This window comes from Nematolebias whitei, chromosome 9 (assembly GCF_014905685.2).
Source record: "Nematolebias whitei isolate Nwh7 chromosome 9, NemWhi1, whole genome shotgun sequence".
Lineage (NCBI taxonomy): Eukaryota > Metazoa > Chordata > Actinopteri > Cyprinodontiformes > Rivulidae > Nematolebias > Nematolebias whitei.
Genome location: NC_056506.1, coordinates 37,794,952 through 37,817,583, shown reverse-complemented (window position 1 = coordinate 37,817,583; position 22,632 = coordinate 37,794,952). Strand labels below are relative to the sequence as shown.

At 40.3% G+C, this 22,632-nt stretch overlaps 1 protein-coding gene across 1 annotated transcript; it reads right to left on the bottom strand.

Annotated features, from left to right (window-relative positions):
* Positions 1-2,386: 2,386 nt before the first annotated feature.
* On the bottom strand, positions 2,387-22,396 carry wnt9a (wingless-type MMTV integration site family, member 9A). The gene is made up of 4 exons (XM_037681766.1): positions 22,290-22,396; positions 5,477-5,736; positions 5,050-5,312; positions 2,387-3,128 (listed from the first exon to the last, which is right to left on the bottom strand). Exons 1-4 carry the CDS (start codon positions 22,379-22,381, stop codon positions 2,640-2,642), a joined length of 1,104 nt encoding a protein of 367 aa, XP_037537694.1. The 5' UTR covers positions 22,382-22,396; the 3' UTR covers positions 2,387-2,639.
* Between the last annotated feature and the right edge of the window lie 236 nt (positions 22,397-22,632).

Here is a 22,632-nt window from a genome sequence, read left to right as displayed (position 1 = left end):
TGCAACCCATCAGGATAAATAAACTAAATGAAGGTCCCCGCCTACCATTAAAACTCCAGGATTTATTTGTGGTTATTGCGATAGCCATTTCCAACTATAGGTGCTACAGTTATGATTTGAAGTGCAGTGTTGATAATGATAATCTTCAACTATTTGGTTTATTTAAAATGTTTATCACTTATTTTCAGGGTGATTTAAATGCTTGTGAGATTTGAACATGTGCCTCAATGTATTTTTTTACTATATACCACAGGAAAAGAAACCTTTGCTATTTACAAAAAATTATATATAAAAAAAAATTCTGCACTGGACTGTATCCATAAATACAGCTTTTTAAATACTTTAAAGGGCTTTCAGGCTTCAGTGCGTGAAGGGTGCTGTAGTACAAAGCTGGGTCCCTCACTCAGTAGTTAATTCACACCAATCTGAAATATGCTGGACTAAATGCTAATAATACCAGAATATTTATTGTTTTCTCTGCTTCTTGTGTGCGCATGCATTTCTCATTAAACTGCAACATCTTAAATAACAGTTTGGCATTTTGGGAATGGCACTCATTCACTTTGAAGTTATGAACTGTTTTGAAGTCAACATGACTCTTTCGTGTTCTGGTAAACATCCAATTAGCTTAGCTTAGCATTAGTACTGAAAAGCTAGCCTGTTAGCATCCACTGTTTCTTGTGCTTTTCAAGTTTATTAAGTCCTATGTTTGTCTGTTTTTTTTTTAACAATGAAGTAAATATGTCTTAATGTGGTTTATTTTATTATTTTTTTAATATAGAGAATGTTACAGGATAAATAAGCTAAATGGTAAAGTTTAGCCAAAGCACTGATTACTGCTAGCTCTGCCAGTTTTGGTTAGCTGCAATGTTACTGAATATATTTCACAAATAATGATGTTCTTCTCATCTAATATATATATATATATATATATATATATATATATATATATATATCTATATATATATATATATATATATATATATATATATATATATTAAGTGCATTTCCAGTAATGTCAACATGTCCTTTAAAAGTGTCACTATCTGTGTGGTTTGTTTGTTTGTTAGCCTCCACATGCTCCTCCTGTGCTAACTGTCACTATGAGCGAAAAAAAGGCAAATGAACTCGTGCATAAACACAGCGTCACTGACTTCAGACAGAAGACGGCAGCAAAATTAATTTTTTACGTTAAGACATCAATTTGTGGTGCGTTACACAAATTTTAGTCTTATAAAAAGCATGTTTGCATTTGCTACAAGGTGTAAACTTAGATATTCACTTGAGCAAATCTGCACACAGGTCGAGTGAAATTTCACTCTCAGTTGCCCCCACACTGTTTGAATTTCTGCTGCACAATATGGCTCAAATGAATAGTGGCAGCTGAAGAAGTAAAACAGATATGAAATGGTAGGGAGTTACATTCCTGCAGTGCTCCACAGCTTACAACTTCAAAAGTTTAAAAAGAAAATAAAGTCATAATAAAATTTAAACTGCACAGAGTTCCAAAAATTCAGACTGGAGGAACTTGTACATGTGTCTGCTGATCAACTGATAACCTGCTGCAATGTTGTTGGCTTGAAAAAGGCCACTGTCAACTCCAGTTTCTTTAAATCTGCACTATTTCTTTCAAACTTATCCAAAAAGATATAGTGGTTGAAGGTATTCCCTGAACATAAATTTGCTCAAGACCAAGAAGAGCCTAAACTGACTGGTTTAGTTGTTTTCTGTAATTGCATGTACTAAAAGCTTCATATTTCATTTTAATATTGAAAAAAAAAAGAAGATTTTCTCCGTATAAAGGAGTAGTCCCAGAGGATCTATAAATTACCCACAGCAAGACACCGAACACAAGCGTGTTGCTTTCCAAAGGGCCTTGTCAAATTAAATCAGGAAGGAAAAATGAGCAACTGCACACAAACTATAAAACATTTGTGTGTTTAGTGGTTTGTTTTGTACAAAGATAGATAAGTGGCTTGTTTAATATTACAATATAACTGTTTTTATATACATACATATGCAAACACACGATGCGTTTGGGTTTAAATATGTGCGTGTAAAAAAAGTCTTACACCCTGTCCACTTTTTTTAAAGCAGTTTCTAATTTTTGTCGCTATAAAAAATGTCACTCAGACTTGTTATCTTCCACAATGCCGCGTACTTACAGAAACACACACATACAGTCACACACATACACACCGTTTGTCTTTGGGCAGAGCCACACAAATCAATCTGTTAGTGTCACTTTCCTTGCACTGGGTCTTCAACTGCAATACATATATATATATATATATATATATATATATATATATACACGCATTTTTTTCTTTTTACTTGCAAAATGGAGCTGACGGATTTCTTAAAAAGGAAACAAAAATCTCTGCAAGGCAACAATATGATAAAAAGCTTGAGATGGTGACCCAGTTGTCTGAGAAAGTTTTTTTTTTTTTTACTGCAGGACCCCTGATACCCTAAACCACAAACAGTCCTCAAAGTGCTTATTGCTTCTTTTTTTTTCTGCATGACGTCGTTCAGATACTGGGAACAGAACACCGCACGAGAACAAAACAACCAGTCATCTTCAACACAACCATCATCGATATGCTTCACTGATCCTAGGGGTCTGACAGGTGATGGCTTTACCCTTTACAGGTGTAGACTTCTTCTCTCTGCGTGCACTGCTTGCATTCGACATAGCAGCACCAGCGCACCTGGCACTGGCAGGGCCCGGTCACCTCCCGACTTTGCGTGTTATGGCCTCGCCCACAACAGATAGCGTCGCAGTTTTTGTCCTTGTAGCACTTACGGCCTGCAGTGCCAGACGAGTACTTGTTGGGTTTACAGAAGCTGGGCGAGTCCTCGATGTGGAGCAGGTCCATAGTGCGGGGGATTTGATCGCTCAACCCAGGCAGTGAATGCTGCTGCTGCTGGCTCCGGCCTGTGGAGATCTCTCCCTCCCCAGTAGCCTCATTGGTGGAACTGCCGACCTTGAAAGAGGTCTCGTAGCGCTGCTTAAGCTGCTTGCCAATCTCATGGAAGGGCAGAAGTTGCCTCCAGCAGGTCTGGACGGTGCAGGAGCCAGAGACACCGTGGCATTTGCAAGTGGTCTCCATTCCAGCTTTGATTGTCTGAGGCAGAGACAAAGGAATACTGTTAAGCACTGTAAAACATTAAAGGCATGAAAGCTGTGCAAGTTAACAAGCCTTTGTTTAATAAACAGAACTTGAAAGAGCCAATTTATGCTCACAATAATTTTAAGAGAGGTGGAGCAGAGCGATTTGATGATCATTAAACTCTGTTTGTTTTTATAAAAGAGTTAATTAGAAGCTTTCCTTATGATCTGTGAGCTACAGCAGAACAATATAATATTGTAAGAAGCCTTTAATAAAGAAAGCTCAACAAACATGAACAAAATTACCACATTTACAGCGAAATAACTACAATGGTAAAAGCAGCATAATTCGGTTGCAAGCATATGCTGTCCTAGAATCTGCCTTTTTTTCGTAAACTGCACGCAAAAGAGATGAGACAACAGGAAGGGCATGTTTATCACAACCTCAAATCAGGAAAATCTGCTGAGTCAACTTTTTAAATGATGGAGGGGGGAATGCAGAAATTAACGCACTTCCCAGTTTTTTGGGAATGTATTCACTGTGGGAAAGTATTTTGAGTATGTGTGTTAGGACTTGCACCTTTTTGCACATGTGCAAAACATGCACACAAGAGAGAGCAAAAACAATGTTGTAAATCTCAGTTGTAAATAAAATCTCCAAAAGAATTGTGGAGGGCCAAGCTTGAAAGAGAGAATATTGTGCACCGTGGCCATATGGTCGGTGTTCTTCTGCAATAACTCATTCTGAGACAACACAAAAATGGTTAGAATGGGGGGAAAGCTGAGTAAAAGAAAACATATTCCAGACCTTTAGTTTGCTTTGGCTTAACACGATATAACTACTCCTTTTTATGTTGCGATAAAAAAAAAACTTCCAAGATTAAAAAAATCCCATAAACAATTTGCGAAATGAGCCAGAGCACAAATAAAAAAGTCAGTGCTTATTTAATGCGAACTAGAAAACCATATAGTGACTAATGAACACTTTTACTGTCACCAAATTTACGGCAACGATAACCTTAGTCAGTTTAAATTTCTTTATTTCCAAAGTTTCAAAGGGAACGTTGCTTTTTCAGTAATTTCATTCTCCCAAGGTTCTCTCATGTAAACTTACATCAGTGTCACAGTGGCGAACATTTTGTGTCAACTAGTCTTCATTTTAACTGTATATTTGGACAGGGCACTTTGTCTTAGACTCTAGTTTTTCAGCATTACTGTCATTTTTAACTAATTTATAGAGGAAATAAATTCAGCGCATGCAAAGGTATCAGCTTAAATTAATCTAGACCCAACTCTGATCCCTGAGGAACACCATCCTGCATGTTTTAGTTGTTTCCCTGCTTCAACACACCTTATTCAATGATTTAATTACTTCAAGTTCTGCAGGAGCCTGTTAATCACCCATTTGTTCAAATAAGGTGTGTCAAAACAGGGAAGCAACTAAAACATGCAGTATGGTGTTCCTCAAGGACTAGCATTGGGAACCACTGATTTAGACAACATTTTGTGTAAATGCTTTATGCAGCTCCAAAAGACCCCTGACCCTATTCCAGTTGGTTTCTGGTAAGATTTGTGTCCTGTGATTTAATATGTTTCATTATCTTTGGTAAAAATATATAATTTTAATATGAGGCCATTTTTGTTGCAGATATACTGCTGTGAATTCATTCTGTGATTAACATTGTCGTCTTTAAATGCAACTCCCTAAAATGTTTCTGGCATCACAGAAATGCTCATGAATAAGTGTCTGCCACAGATTAAAGCAAGAACTTTTAAAACTGATGGTGCCGAGGCCAAGATATACTAACTTCCCCCCCACCCCCCACCCAAAAAGTTCTAAGAAGACCTCACATAAAGCACAGCTCTTCTATTTTTTTTATCAGACATCCCTTGCAGCAAAATGGATGAGCAGGAGTGCTTCTGTTCTGCACACCTACCCTCATGCCCACATTTGTGTTGTGCATGTCCACACGTGCACGCAGGTCCTTGTTGGAGCGTTTGCCCAGAAACTCCTTGACAAACTTGTTGGCGTATTTGAAGTTGTCTCCACAGCCTCCCCACTGCCAAGCCTTGCGGTTCTCCAGGTCTGGGGCCTCGTCACACGTGCAGCGCTCCATGCGTCCAGCGCTGCAAGCTTTGGCCAACGCGTGCATCAACCCCGCCGAGGAGATGGCATACAAGAAGGCTGTCTCTTTAAATCCTAGAAAAAAAACCATAATGAAGATAAATGCAAACTAAATGCAGCACTAATTTTTTGATTGAGTTCAAAATTAAACAACTTAAAAACAACTGTAGCAAGTTTAATCATTTTAAATTAGAGGCTGTAGCTTGATCAATACTTTACTTTTGTCATTAGATCCACACCTCTTTTTAATATGTTGCTCCGGTGGCGCCCCTCCAAGGTGCAGTTCCACCTCTCAAAGCGGAATTGGTGCTGGCATTCTAGGGCACTCATGATTATGGACTCCCTCAAAGTGTCCGCCATGCCCGGGTCTCGTCTGCACATCCTGCGCTGCTTCTTTTCCAGTTTGAGCTGGTCACAAAGCTTGTAGTGGGCCTTGCCCATGGTCTCTTCTGGTAGTGAGTTCAGTGGCAGGATAGATAATGGTTCATTACCTGTCAGTCTAGAGGAAGGAGAAACACAGGCCAGTTAGAGCAAACGAGCAAAGAGAAAATGGATGAAGTTTGCTAAAATATAGAATCAAAAACAGCACAGATGGAAAATATAATGCTCAAAACTTTGGTTAATGTTCAAAGGAATTTAATTGGTCAGTAGGTAATGTTCAGGGGAATTCCAATAATGTTCAATCAGGTCATCTGGACAGTTTCTTTTGTGTGGAAAGACGTTTTGCCCTCTATCCGGAGGGCTTAATCAGTCTGAGGAGTCCCAAGTAAACTGTTATCGCCACTGAGCAGTATACTCCTAGTGGACTAACCAGTTTGCTGGTGATAGGATGGTTTCTGGGGACTGTCCTGTCCCCGTCGACTCCTCCCAGGCAGGCAGCCACACTGCCTGCCTAGGAGGAGTGGGGAAAACAGTTTACTTGGCACTGAAGGAGCCCTCTGGATAGAGGGCAAAACATCTTTCCACAAAAAAGAAACTGTCCAGATGACCTGACTGACCATTTCTTGGTTTTGTACCTGGATGAATAAGTATGAACTTTGAAGTTCAGGGGAATTCAACATTTACTGGAGATCAAAATTAACATGGACTGACAAGTGGAAACAATTGTTTCTTCAAAGTTACCGACACCATTTTGTCATAGGTTTAAAAGTTACCAAATAACAGAAGAAGTGAAATTATTCAACCAGCAGCTTCAGAAGATGATTTATACTACAAGTAACAAAACACTCTGATTACATGGAAACAGTTTCAGCAATTGCTTCATGTACACGTGACAAACATGGAATATAAAACAGTAGCTTGAAGACATTTGGTTTAATCTTTTAATCAGACCCTGAAGGCACATAAGCCATTCATAGAAGTGTTGGATGAATTTAAACACAATCGCAGAGCAGAGTTGACATTCTCATTATAGAAAAGAACCAGCGTTCAGGATTCTGAGGCTGACATAACAAGCTGAAGTTTCAGCTCGCACAGAGAACATGTGGTAAACTTGCACTTCATTCGTCAGTTTATTTAAGGGAGGTGTATATAAAACACTCAAAGTGAGAACTGCCACAGAGCTGGCAAAACCAACAACCAGCAATGTGGGCTTGTGATGGAGAAAGCAGAGCATTACTTTCATAAAAACACACACACACACACAGGGGACACAACTGTCAGCCTGTGCGACCATTTTGGTCACACTGGCTGGCAGGATTGGCACTGTAGTTGTTCATTATGTGCAATTTCTGGCCTCTTTTACACCTTAAGGTGAAAGTGAAGAATAAATCAATTTAAAGAAGTCGCAAAAGCCAAGTGTCCAGGCCTGTGTTCTTCTGCAGCTAGAGTTCAAATTTTTGAAGGACGTTATTGGCACCTCATTCGGTGAAAACAGGGATTAGAATGACAGGAGAGCTCACTTCAATTAGAAATCAAATTAGATCACAGTGGCATGTCTGAAAATGAGAATTCCTGCAAATATTTGTTTCCTTTTTCTTTATACTTGTAAACATAATTATGATCTCTATAACAGTTCATGTAAAAGTATGCATGTAAAATCAATTTAAAGTCATCCGACTATGACTCAGAGGCAGCAAATAAGAATCCAGCAAACATGTTACAGAATAGGTGCAGAGGAGTCGCTGAACTCTTGCATCAGGTTCGTTAACATTCCAGTCCCAGAACTGTTGATTGGTGATCCATATTTTGCACACTTTAGCCTTCGTGCTTCATTTTAGAGAGGAGTCTGTCATTGCTCATATTCACCACAGCCTCTAACATAAGGTCAGAGGAGTTCTTCAGCAAGAGATTTGTTTTATTAAGTCCAATAACAGACTCTACTGACTGAAGCATTTCCTCTTGAGCCCTTTGTGTCATATCAGTGGACCTAATAGTTAACAGATGCTCAGATACTTGATATTTGCTTCACAGTGCATGACTTGATTGATTGAAACGGTTGAATCAAAAAGGAGTCCCTGTGGTTTGCATGAAGATTGGATGATTTTTTTTCTCATCTAACAGTGAATTTTAAATAGAAAACTTGAGCTTGAATGCCAAAGTTAGCTCCCAGAACACATTGAAAGGGGAAAAAAGTATAGAAAAAGCAATAAATGAGGCTATTTGTCTCTAAACAAGGGTTATTTTCCAGCAAATTCTTTCATGCTTTGTTAAATACACTTCTAACAACAATGCCATGCAACGTGCTGAAAAAAAATCTAAAACAAGCACATTAAATTGACCCACTGTGTTACATGTGACTTAGTCGTTCCACAACATTTCTACTGCAAGCATGGAGTCAGTGATTGAATGATTGTGCTGTCAAATGTACCTGTTTGAGTCCATTTGAAATTCTGGCAGAACAGGGGTATTAAGAAAATTGAAACTGTTGCAAATATGCACAATAGGTACATTAATAAAAACTAAATTTGATCCATTTGTTTTGTATTATGAGCAGCGTTGAGCATGTTGCCAACAATGATGGTCTTGATTTACAAATGCCTCTAACATGACGGCACACATTCTTAAGGAGAGCATGCATAGTAAAACATATCATCAAATCTTCCAAAAGACTCAAAACATGTCAAAATAAAACCCCTCAGAGTGACAGGCCTCAACTGTCTGCTTCACGTCTGCTCGTCCGAGACAAAAAGATAGTGTGTTCGAAGCTAGAGGGAGGCAGGAACGGCAATGCGTTAAACCTGGTTCTGTAATCTGAGGCATTTTCTCGCTCTGTTTGGTCTCTCTTTTTACACAAAGGCATATTTCTTAGTTGAAATGGCTTGAGGGCAAAGTGTGAAGAAGAAGCAAACACTTATTCATGTTTCCAGAGAAGAAGCAACTATCCAGGGCCAACTATTGTGCAATGTTTCCGCTCCATGATGGACCATAGCAGTCAAATAGTATCCCAGATGCACCAACTTTTCTCCCTATTTACTAAATATGAAACTACAACTTCTAAGAAGAATAACTAAATAATTGGATTGACACTTCCTGGAATTTAAAGATAACATATTTAACAGGATGAAAAAAAATCACTGCTTTTTTGTTGAAGAAGGAACTCGTTCAACTCCCTTAGAAAGCAAGAACTGGGAAGCTCAAAAAGTATTAAAAAATATCAAATCGATGAAATGGATAGTCAAATTCCCTTAACTGTTATCACTGTTGTTAAAAAAAATAAAATCAAAGCCATAAGTTGTCGCTGGCAAGTCAATGCAGCTCAAAGACTATGAAAGTATAAGATGCTTTTTACTTGAAATTACTTTTCAACCAACAGGTTGTGCAGTTAAAAAATTCAGGAGGGAAAATGAATAAAAAAAATATTTTTTATTTATTATAGGAAAAATAATTGGTAAGTTCTCAGATTTTAAAAGGAGGGAGACAAAAAAGCAATGAGTCATTCAGAAAATGTAATTTCCTGGGGAGTCACAGAACACATGAAAAGTCACCCGAGTTTTCACATCTGAGGCCTTGCCAAACCATAACAACTCTAAAATGCATTCATCTGCCCATTTTCTTCACCTGCTATTCTAACCGGGGTCACATAGAGTTGGTGCCCGTCTCCAGCAGATTTTAGGAGAAAGGCAGGATGCAAATATGGGATGGATCAAATGGCTGATTTGTTTGTTCTCTGTACTCAACAAGCCACTTTACTCCTGCGGTCTGGATAAATTGTGTGTACGAGCTTCTTAAATATTCATCACTGTACAGTTATAGTGATATCCATAAACAAGGACGCAAGCTGCATTCTGCACCATGTAGTGTAGAATATGAAAAATATTGTCTTGACTTATATGGAAAATATTGTCTTGACTTATATCAAAGTGTGCAATTTGAAAAAGTTTGCCTCAGTGGTTTTTCAGAGATGCTGGATGTAGTTCTGATATGAAGGTAAATGAAGCACTTAGCTGAGTCCGACTAAATGAACTTTTTAACCTAACCTATCCTTTTAGCTGCATACTTTAGTCAACAAATCTGAACATAAAGACATATCAAGCTGCATTCTGCACCACATAGTATATAATATCTTATGTTTACTCCCTCAGTAGCTGATACAGTTTTGGGTCTTGAGGGGAGTGCATTCACTGTGTGATCTCTGTTACCATACCATTTTATTTATAGAGCACTTAAAACAGCTACAAGGCCAACCAAAGTGCTGTGCAGACAGAACAATAGACAACACACAAAGCAATATACAAAATGAAGTAAATCAAAAATATAGACATAAAAACGATGCAGATAATAAATATGACAACAAACCAGTGTGGAGCGTACAGGTTCACAACACAGATCTTCTGGTGTTGAAGCTACCGAATAATAGTGAGTTTTTAAACGGGATTTGAAAACCGAGAGGGAGGGGGCCTGTCTGACAAGCAGAGGTAACTCGTTCCAAAGTCTTGGTCCTGCTACAGAGAAGGCCATGTCACCTCTGCGCTTAAGACGAGTTCCTGGAGCAACTGGTCCATTGACCTCAGGGAACGTGGTGGGACATACGGTTGTAACAGATCAGAGAGATGGGGGGGGGACTGTTCAGCGATTTGTAGACATACAGGACTATTTTGAACTGGATTCAAAGGTGAACCGGTAGCCAGTGCAGTGAGGCCAAAACTGGTGCTCTCTTTTGCCTGTACTGGTTAAAAATCGGTCTGCTGCATTTTGGACCAGTTGTAGTTGTGCATTGGAGGTCTGACTGATACCAAACAGGAGCGAGTTGCAGTAATCAAGCCTAGATGTAATGAATGCATGTATTACTGTCTCCAGGTTATTTTTGGACAATATGGGCTTCAGTTTAGACAGCCGCATCAATTGGAAAAAACATGATTTAACAATCGAACAGGTCCCTGGTTCAAACCCTGGTCCAGGGGCCTTTTGGGTGGAGTTTGCATGTTCTCTCCGTGCATGCGTGGGTTTTCTCCGGGTACTCCGGTTTCCTCCCACAGACCAAAAACATGCATGTTAGGCTGATTGGTAACTCTAAATTGTCCCTAGGTGTGAGTGAGAGAGTGAATGGTTGTTTGTCTCGTTTGTCTCGTTTGTCTCTGTGTGGCCCTGTGATGGACTTGCGACCCGTCCAGGGTGTACCCCGCCCCTCGCACAGTGATTGCTGGACATGGGCACCAGCGACCCCCGTGACCCAAAATGGAATAAACGGGTAAAGATAATGGATGGATGGATGGATGATTTAACAATCATGTTTACATGATTGTTAAGTTTCAGGGAAGGGTCCATTATCACTCCCAGATTAGTGACTCTTTGTTTTTCTGACAGGGTTAGAGTGGAAAGGTCGAAGCAGTGGTTTGTGATCGTGTCATTGGGAAGGAACAACATGACTTCAGACTTCTTTTCATTGAATCTTAAGAAATTTAAAGTCATCCAGTCCCTGATGTCAGCCAGGCAGTCGAGCAGAGGCCGAATAGAGCATGCACCATTGTGTCTTAGGGGGAAGTAAATTTGACAGTCGTCTGCATAGAAGTGAAACGGTATGTTGTGTTTCCGGAAAATAGCACCAAGTGGCAGCAGGTATAGAGAGAATAGGAGGGGACCCAGGATGGACCCCTGTGGAACCCCCCATTTAAGCTCTGTCGCTGCAGAAATAAAATCCTTGATGGAGACACAAAAGGATCTGTCAGTGAGGTAGGATCTGAACCAATTGAGGGCTGACCCTGTGATGCCCACCCACTGCTCCAACCTAGCAATGAGGATCTCATGGTTGATGGTGTCAAAGGCAGCTGTGAGGTCCAATAGGACAAGCAGCACAGAACCACCAGTATCTGTGGATCTGAAGATGTCATTAAAAACCTTCAATAGGGCAGTTTCAGTGCCTTGGAGAGGTTTAAAGCCAGATTGGAATAGCTCTAAGATGGTGTGATCTTCCAGGAAGCACTTCAACTGGGACTCAACTGTTTTCTCCAGTATTTTAGAAACAAATGGGTGTTTGGAGACAGGCCGGAAGTTGGAAACGACTGAGGGGTCAAGGTTTGTTTTTTTCAGGAGAGGCTGGACAGCAGCATGTTTAAAGATTTTTGGCACCACGCCAGTGGATAAACTACTGTTTACTATAGCCAAAATGGACGGACCTAGAGTAGGAAAAACCTCCTTTAGTAGTCGAGGGGGGACCACATCAAAGGGGGAACCAGAAGGTTTCAAGCTGCACATGACCTGCTCTAGAGAAGATAGAGTGATGGGTTCAAAATAGTCAAATGGAGCTACAGATTGAGGTGGGATGGATGGGTCATGAGTTGGAGGGGAAATGAGAGCCCAGGTGGTCGCAATTTTTTCCAAAAAGAAATGTAAGAAGTTCTTGCACAGCTCAGTCGAGGCTTCCAGAGGTGATGGTTTAGTGAGGTGGAGAACAGAGTTTAGGGTAGAGAAGAGGACACATGGGTTGTGAGAGTTTGAGGTTATTATATCAGAAAAATATTTGGATTTAGCAGCTTCCACTCGGCTATGTTGATGGTAGATTTGCCTCTTTTGAGTAGCTGGTACAGAAGTTTAATATTCATAAGTCAGTTTGTTTTTTTCTAATATTTGCAGCAGTAGCATTTTGTGAGGTCTAACTATGACTGTTTTCCTTTATATCCCTCTAAACATTTTGTGGTTACGATTTTGGAGTGCAGGTCCGATACCAAAGGGGTACTATAGTAAGAACTACACACTGCTCATTTCATACCATGAGACCAGTTTGGACTCCCTTAAACTGAAATGGAGAAACAGACTTGGATAAATCCATATCAGACTCCACCTGGAGAAAGATAATTAAGAACATTGACTCATCCTCCATCTGTCTGAGGCATGCTGTAATTCAATTCAAGGTAGTGCACTGGCTGCACTCCAAAGACAAGCTCTCGAAAATCAAAGCCGACCTGTACTCCGCATGCAATCCTTGTAAACAAACTCCAGCTACACTCTTGCATACATTCTGGACCTGTCCCAAACTGCAGACCTTTTGGCAATCTGTTTTTGACACCTTATCTGAAATACAGTATGTGGAAAAACTGTACACCCATCACCATTCATCTCACAGTTTAGGGTGGTCCCTGTGGATACGTCCTTCAGCAAGTATGAGAATGATGTGATTGCTTTTGGCTCTCTTCTGGCCAGAAGACTTGTTTTGTGCAGTTGGAAGGACCCATACCCCCCAGCATATGTACATTGGATAAGAGAAGTAATGTATCATATTAATTTAGAAAAAAATAGATATACCCTGAAGGGTTTTGTTAAAAGATTTTGGGACACTTGGCAGCCCTTTATATTGCATGTTGAAAACCTGTCAATGCCTGTTTAATTAATTTATGTATGTGTGTCTGATCCGGTATGAGAGGGGAGGGAGTTTTATTTGTTTGTTTATTTGTTCTGTGTGTTCTCTTTTGTTGGTTTGTTTTTTTGTATGTTAAAAAATTAAAAAGTCAATAAAAAGACTTTGAAAACTGTTGGACTTATGCATCTCAAATATGTCTGTTACTTATTATATGTGACTTAGCTGTTTTCATAAACAAACATGTGATAGGTGCCGAGATGGTGTAGGGGCAGGGCAGCCGACTCGGGACCCAAAGGTCAATCCCCAGTCATTGCACACCCCGTGGTGTCTCTAAGCAGGACACCTTATCTCCAGTTGCTTCCTGGGTGCTATCCATAGCTGCCCACTGTTCCACCTGGTGGTGGATGGGTTAAATGCAGAGAGCCATTTTCGTCATTGTATGGGAACATACAATGATGACAATACATTCACATTATTATTTAGGTGGCAGACATTCACAAATTTTGCTTACAGATTTTTAAATTGAGGACACGTTAACCACTGACATGAGAGAAAAAAAAAGTTTTTTGTCACCTAATCTATTCATTTTTTAATTATCTTTCTTTGTGACATTTTAATGATTTAAGAGGCAAATTTTGAAAGAAAATTAGTGATTTGATTGATTTTAATAAGCTGCCAGTACTGAACATTTACGTTTCCATTGGTCAGATAGTTAAATTCTGTATTTGAAGCTACAAAAACATAGAACACAACCGAATGTCCAGTTTTTAGTAAAGTTCATGCACATCTGCTGATTCACACTAAACGTTTTCACATCCTGCACGATTTCTGCTGGTGTTTTTGTTTGATGTGTTGGCACAGCAACACCAGCTACGCATGGAATATAACACCAACATATAAAACTCACAATTATCCATATGCAAAGTTCTTCCTGATGTTTGCTCAGCTTTGCTTTTTCCCCTATTCACACACTTGCCTCTGTATACACCCCTTGCAGACATTGCTGACATACTCTCACGCTGCACCTCCTCCACTATCTTTCACTTAGTAACACTGAAGTTTGTTTAGTCCCTTCTCTCTACCTGTCAACACCTCCCACTGCCTGTGACATTTACTTTATATACATTTTCCAAAGCTGAGGGGTTCGGTGAAAACGGCTCGTTTCACACTGCGGAGCCTCGGAGTCGATCCCTGGAGAAAATTTTTGACTAGCTCTAAATTTTGCCATCATCACTGCAGTCCTGTAACTGACCTGAAGAAGCTGGTACTTCTGCCTATTCTTCATTCATCTGTAAATAGTTCAGAAAGTGAAGTTAGAACTCGTGCGCGGGGGGGGGGTACATGACTAACTTTCTATGGGTATAAATTACAAACACACACAGCTTTGTAACTGCTACTTATATACTCGCACAGCCATATGTAAACACAGGCCGTTCAGTCTGTGTGTACATTAATCTCAAGAGGTTAAAGCACTGCAAGTTTAAGCTTGACATATGGTAGATCTTACACAGAGGAGTCATAAATTACTCTATATTTTACAACAAAAAAGGGGTGGGGCATTTATTTGGATTATTAATATTTGATTATAATAAAGTGGAATTTCTACTAAAGTAGCTTTTTGTTTGTGTGTGTGTGTTGTTTAGGCACTTTTTATACAGTATCCTTTGCACATTTATGTATGCAGTCTGCTTGTATCTTTGCACACATGCATGTGGGCTCCAACAACCTTAAGTCAACACCTCTGAGAGTCTGCCGAGGCTAAACGCGCCCAAGCAGAGAAAGCACAAAAGCCACAATTTCTCCATCAGCCTCAACTTGCAGGTTGTGTGGTCTGGTGTCTCCAAGATTGCAACCCACCCCCCTCTTTTTCTCCTCCACCTATTTTCCTACTTTCCAAACTTCCTCTATTCCCACTGGTCAATATCTCTAAACGGATGTCAATCATTTGGCCCAGCTGTTTGCTTAAAACAAAGCCTCCTCCAGACAAAACCACAGCACAAGACAGTGACAGACGTGAACATGTGACCTGGAACAGTTCAGCTGCCGTGATGACAAACTACTGTGCTCACTTGAGACTAATCTGTGTGTTATTAAAAAAAGAAAGATTAGTCAATGAATTAAAACACAAAGTTTCCGTAGGAAATTCAACTTGTTAGTGCTGATAGTTTTCACTCGTTCACGTTTTTCTTCCTGGCTTCACAGAATTTAAAACGATCCATTTTTAGAGGGAGGCTTCATAATTTTCTCAGAACTGGTGGATGAACTTCAGACCACCCGGCCCAGGTCCCATCTGGTATATCACAGCCTGGGCCATGCCAGAGGTAGTAGGAATGTGAGTGTGTGTGGTGTTTTCTCCCTGGCCCACTCAGCCTATGGCTAACTATGTACTCTGTAACTTAGGAACTGAATAATTGAAGAAACCGTGAATCAATGTCAAACGTCTCTCGGGTTCAGGGAGTCTCCAAGCTGTTGTCCATCTCCATAAAGTTTGTGCAAATAAAATAAAATCCTACCCTTAACACATTGTCTTCATGACTGCTCTGTTCATTCCCCCAACCTTCAAAATAAAAACACACACGAGGCTTAGGTTAGATCAGTCCCTGGTTGAAAGCATTGAATATTGTGCTTAGACCTAACAAGAAGCCATGACATGGTACAGCAAAATGAAAAAGCACTTTGGAAGCAAAGTAATACTGGTGTTAAACTTAGTATGTCATTCTTGGTTGAGTAATGAGCACTTTTGTGCAGTGGGAATGTCATGCAACAAATAGAAGTGGTGCTATTAACAGTGTTAGGGGGAAGTCCATTATCTTCTATGACCTAACAGGAAATGACCCAACGTTATGTCATCTGCCGTCCTGTCTGGTCATTTACAACCCACACAGAGCCTGTCGGTCCACTCCCACACTCTGAATGATGGAGTTCCTGAATATGTCATCTCTTGACACTTTGAAATGAATGACACAATGCATTAACTTTGTAAGTCAGACAACTCCTGTAGACTGAACAGCATTTGTACATAGTATTAAAGGATCACAATGCAGGATCTGAATGAGGAAAATTCACTGCTCAGCCATGAGTGTGAACACTTGCAGCCTGGAGAACAGAAACTGAGTTTAAAAGTGGGAATACAAGGCATGATAAGAGGTTTAACTACTATGTGCGAACTCATGGCTCTGAAGGTCAGCAGCTCAGATGTAGTCACTGTGTAACTGGCACAGATTGGGTGTGTAGCAGAGTCCACATGACTCCACTGATCCAGCCCATACCGTGGCACAGAGTAGGCCAGTACCAGCGCACCGACACACCAGGGACACATACTGTACTTGGCTCTGACGCGAGTCCAGATTGCTACTAAGAGAACTAAAACTGTAGCACTAAACTTAATGTAACCTAAAAAGCAAATGTTTACCATGTCTAGAAAGGTGCAATTTAACAATTATCCTTGTTAAATTGGGAAAAATATATTTAAAAATATATTTTACTGAATATGAATATGCATTGCATTTTAGAATGCATCTTTTTCTACAGCAAGATTACTAGACTGTGGAAAATGTTTAAGATGGTTGCTAATATCATGAGATGTGCCAATAAGTTCACCTCAGTGTCAAAAATGCTATGTAAATATGAAAAATATATTTATATCTCAGACTCTACGTGGCTCAGATTGTTAAACATTATTGTTCATGACAGTTCAACAAGTAAAAGACTAAAGTGTGGCTTGTTGAAATAGCTTTCAATGAAAAAACTATTTCTATCTGCAAAGTATATGCAAAGTTTGCAAACATGGCCTGGTTTGCAAAGTCTCTGATCTTAGACCACAAGAGATCACAAACCATAAGGCTATATGAAGATTGTCTTTTGGCCAGACAAGATTAAATTAAAATGGTTTGGCCATAATGCACAGTGCAATGACTGGTTTCCACCAAACAAAGCAAATTATCAGAAAGGCCTTTTACAAACTGTCAAGCACAGTGGAGGAGGGCTGATCATTTGGGCTTGTTTTTTCAGCAACAAAGCCTGGACACCTTGCATTAATTGAGGTCAAACCATAAACCTCTCTGGATATCAAAGTATTTCAAACATAATACCTTTTGTCCAGCAGGTGAAAATGGCTGAAATTGATAAATGCAACGGAACAAGGGTTTTAAACACAACAGTCCAAGTGAATGGGTTGGAAAAATACAAAAAAACATGATATAATGGCCCAGTCTAAATCCACACTCCAATATGGTTAAAATGAGTTTCAATGAGCTAAAGCAATATAAATAAATTTAAAAAATGTGAATTCTGTAAGATTTATATTTTCTCATACTAGAAAGAAAATCAAACTTGCTTCTGGTCTTAGGTGGAAGTGGTCAGACAGATGGCATCATCCCATCAAAGGCTGACCACTAAAATTAAGTTCAGTCTGTTTTAATCTTCCTATGTTACAGTCAGCTCATCTGCAGACACCATCATACGTTTAAATTATGACCAGAAGGAGTTCCTATCCCATCTCTCCACTATTCGCCAACAAAGTGCACAGCTGACTGTTGTAATTGAGCTGGAAATGCCATCTTTTCATAATCAAATGTGTCTTTTAGCTGCGGTCTCCTCTGCATGCTGATGGCAACAGACATGTAGGATGTAAGCATGCCAAACACAATTTGAAACCATTGCCAAACCATGTAATCTTCAAAAATATCCTGTACAACCATGTTATTATACAGTGTAAGCCCTGCAACAACTCACTACAGAGACCACTAAAACCTTCATAATGTAAGGTGTGCAGCAACTGGTGATGTTTTCTGTGACTCAAACAGTCAAATGTGCCAATGAGACTGTGTAAAGGGATCTGTGCAATATGAATTATTGTTTCTGTTTCACCACACGTGTTCACCTCTATCAAGGATTTTGCACATAAATGACTAGTGTCACACAATAGTTTCATATTTCTTTTCTGATTCTCACTGAACCAATTAAAACGTTCTCGACTAGAATCCTCCTGCATGCTGAAGCGTTGCACCATCGTGTCACATCTTTGGCGTAGCGAGTCATTCAACATTCCTGATGTGAAAAACTCAAAGGAATGATGACTTGGCCTGAATGTGGATTAAATAAACAAACAAAAAAAAACTTTTTTTTTTTTTTTTTGCAGATGAGTTATCTGAGCCACCAGGTTTTGTGTGATCTCACTTTCACTGTCACTGCACCGACACTGAGAGAATCCTATCTTCTTGGCTCAGGCTAAAGTGATACACTTTAGAGGTGTGGCTGTAGTCACAGGATATCCTATGAAGTCGGGAAATCCCTCTATCAATGGCGCTCCCCACCCTGCTGCACGTCAGGGCTAATCAGCCCTTGAGGCTTGGTAATGAGACGCCTGACTCTACTGTCTGCCAGGCAACGCCAGCCTGAGCCCACACTTACTCTGCTCCTTCTAATGAGAGGTAATCACCCAAAAGCTCCCCACAAACCGCTGCAGAGATGCCAGCACGCACATAAGGCAGGCAAGCCAAAAGACAGGAGGGAACCAGAGGAAATGGTTACATGGAGCCACTTAAAAAAACTGATTGTAACATTTTTTGGTGTGCTTCTGCTGAAAAAGTGAAGCTTCTGTTTGATACAAACCAGGAACTAAATCCCAGCTATGAAGGGAAAAAAATCAATAAATGTGCACTCATCCTATTAGTTATCTTGTTTTTTACAACCTGCCTCAGTTAATGAAGTGCTGAAAACAATAATACCTTTCTAAATAGCAGTAAACCTGCTTTGGCAACAAACTGATGAATTGTATGGTGACAATTAAGCACCAACCACTATATTTGCATCTTCCAGATTTTGGGGTGCCTCTGTAATTGGTATTTCCTTGTCGCATTAATGTGGGCAGCCTTCCTGCATGTGTCGCACATGAACCAAATAAAAAAACCAACCCATGACTTTGTTTGAGCGCACACATTTGGGAGAGTTTGCAAGACCACAGAATTACATGCCTTATACAAACACTCAGATTGTAACCAACACTGAGTTATACCCCTGACACACAAGAAATTGGAATATGTCTAATCAATGTGCCGTAGCTTTTAGCAAAATGGAAAATTTGTGCCGATCATTTGCGATGTTATCTTAACTGATAACGGAGCAGCCACTCCAGCACCTGCTGCAGCAAGCTGCGGGAGCAGAAATAACTGTTCACATTCTTGTGGCAAAGGATGACAATTTATGCGGGCGCTCCACTACGCCAGGAATCCCACCCCACCCTCGGGTAAGCAGACTATGGCAGGAGAGATCATGTTTATGTTATACTTACGCTCCACCGCACTCTGGAAATTGGGTATGCAACATTGACTATTTTCAGTAAATCAGTACCCAGGAGGCCCTGGGAAGCCTCACGCTCATGGATTTAACCTGGAGCATCACGGGCATCAAATTTCTGAGACTCTGGCTTCGAGGCAGTCGCAATATGTATCTGCGTCACCTGAGTGGACTTTTTCAGGATGTTTCAAGTTCCTCACCTGCAGGGCTAAATCTTTCACTGACACTCCATTATTCCCCCTTTCACTGGGCTGCAAGGATAATACATCTGGAGTATTGCAATACCACATGTCTTTCCACACAATCCAGCCACAGATAAAGAACAGACTGACAGAGAGAAGTGAAAACGAGAGGTAACTGGATCGGTAAACACACATTATGGTCATTAAGACTGATGCGAGTGCTAGTTTGGCATGTCGGCTTTAATACGTACCACTTGCCAAGGGTGACACTGCAACAGGAAAGGAGATACAAGCAAAGCAGGAATACATTTGTCTTAGAAGTGAACTCAAACCAAAGACCAAGTTAAAGACAGAGAAAGGACTTGACAAGAGTGTGAGCATTGTTGATGCTTGAGGAACTTAAACCTTTAACAGGGAAGGTACCAAGTTTCTAACTGGTTGTAACTACCGTACCCATCACTGCACTCTGTACTCCTTGGTCAGTTGGTCATCTTTATCTACACATAGACTCTCACACTGGTTCATTTTCATCTATGAATCCCTCCTTTGTCTGCTACCTTCTTATATCTCCTCCCACATGTCACGTCGTCAGTACAGTTACAACATGCGCTCTCAGGCCATCATTACCTGCAGCAGTGCCGGCCCAAGCCTCCATAGGGCCCTAAGCGAAATTTGGTTTGGGGACCTCTATTTCTGCTAATAATGTGGATTACTGCAATCAGCAGTCAGATAATCAGATCATTCACCCACCTAACATAAACTCATTGCAACTCTGCCAACTCTGTTCACATTATCCTATGTGTATATTTCATCTAGTGCAGGGGTGTCATACTCATTTTCATTTTGGGCCACATCTAGCTCATGAATGTCCTCAAAAGGCCGGTAACAATCACACACATATATATGTATATATGTATATATGTATATATGTATATATGTATATATATGCATGTATGTATGTACAAATTATGTATGTATGTATGTATGGATGTATGGATGGATGGATGGATCATTGTAAAAATAAATCACAGCTTTATAATGAAATTGTGTGTAATAGAATCGTTTAGAAATCATTAGTAAATAAATAAAAATAAATTCCACTTAGGGGGCCCCCTAGTGGCCCCGGGGCCCTAAGCAGCCACTTATGCCTTGGGCTGGCCCTGCAGCATTCCCTCAGTGCAGACTGAACTTGGCAAAAGGGCCTTTTCCTACTCAGCTCCTGCAACCTGGAACACCTTGCAACAGGAACTGAACTTATCCTCCTTGATTTCTTTAAGGGGTTTCAAACGTTTGATAATGTCAATAGAAAAATCAAAGCCAATATGCTCTTGTTTTTAGTATTTCACCCTGTTTTATGGCACCCTGATGTATTGTTTCATACACTACTTTTATTTTAACTGCATTTTTACTGTTGTTTATTGTTGTCATTGTCTACTGTTATTGTTGTCTGTACTTTATATGTTCTGTCTGGAACAGGTCCCTCTTGAAAATGAGTCCCCGTTGCTCAGTGATACTAGTGAATGGATTCTGCAGAACATAATTCCAAATTATGAGAACCAACCTTTGTGAGAACAAGTTGGTGCAATTAAACAAACAAAAAATGTTTTAGCTGTTTGAGAAATAAGTTTCAAATATATAATCTGCTTTGACCACCCTATAGTTCTCACGTGCAAGCCTAATAGACCCTTAGGGTGATGTTTCTTGTGTTGTCATGCAGATTCACAGTCAGTCCCAGATCGCCTAACACTCCTGGATCCTGCGCAACACCCATACCTACCATAAATCTGACTGCTGGAAGAGCCTCAGGTGTCATCTCTTGGCAGCTGACAACAATTTGTCTGAGTGTGTTTTGCAAGGCTTGCAGCCAGATGGAGAGCACAAAGCATCACCCATCAACAGAATTTTTTGATGAAGAAAAAAATATTCTTTTTGTGTGTGTGTGTGTGTGTGGGATGCCAGAAACGGCAGGTGAATCGTATTAAGTACCAAACCCTCTCACCTACAGGTGAAACACTACATCTACATGCAGATCTCGCTTGAATGTTTTCTTTGACCGTTCCCACCGATAAACTGAAACAGACTAAGAGAAGCATTAGTAGCCACTCTTAGGTGAAGGTCATATGGGCTCAAATCCAACGCCTTCCCTTGTTTTAAAACACAACTGTGCCCCTTCAAAATTAAACATTACTGACATGATGTATTCAAGTTCAAATTATCAGATTAATTTTCTTGTAAGTATTTTTAAATGTGATGGGGCAGCAGACGGAAACAAAAACCTGCTGTGCAATGTTTATGCTGGACGGGGGAATTTTCTGTGCAAGCAGAGCAGACAGTTCAGCCACCAGCTCAGTCAGTCAGGTTGCTTTATTGTTACCAGCTGTTGGGTCTGAGGCATTTACACTCACCTTTCACTCCGTGCAGCTGCTTTCAGAGTCGACTAAGGATATGATTTTACAAGTGGTTCAGCAAAATAATCACTCTTGCCTCTACCTGCCATTCAAATTACTTTCTGTATAACTTTGTAGAGGGTTCAGATGTTGGGGGGGAAAGGAATGTGATGAAGAATCTCACGGCTCCAGCTTAGTTAGTTGCCTCCCTTATTTTTTTTTTAATTCCCAGCATCTTCATTGACAACCTGCTCCTGCAGACACCAACTGCAAAGTCAAAGTGACACCTCCCTGACCCGCACTTACTAATTAAATCAGACTAAATACTTTCTGCGCAGTAAAAACACATTTAAGGTAAAGTCATTACCTGCTTTATGATTGAAGGACCAATCAAATCAATGAAAGTGGTGCCATAGAGGAGTACCTACAGTGTGTGTGTGTCCGTTCTCACCCAAAGTATGCTGTAGTGGGTCCAGGCACGCTTAGAAGATACACTATAATTGTGAACGATAACCATCCCAGGAGAAGGTGTCCATCCAGCATTTTGCTGCGGCTCCAGGGCAGATCATTTCGTTTCTCCTGAGTAGCTGTGTAAAATCCCTTGTTGTGCGTTCAACACTTCTTATACAGAGAGGAGCTGCGCTGCGCTCCTCCCCTGTCCAGAGAGAGAGCAGAGGAGAGCAGAGGAGAGAGAGCTACATGGTAATACATAGCATGCTGATTCACAATTCCCTCTCAGGTTTCACACAGATTATTCATCTCTGCTTTATGATTGGCATGACAGCCTCTCCTCC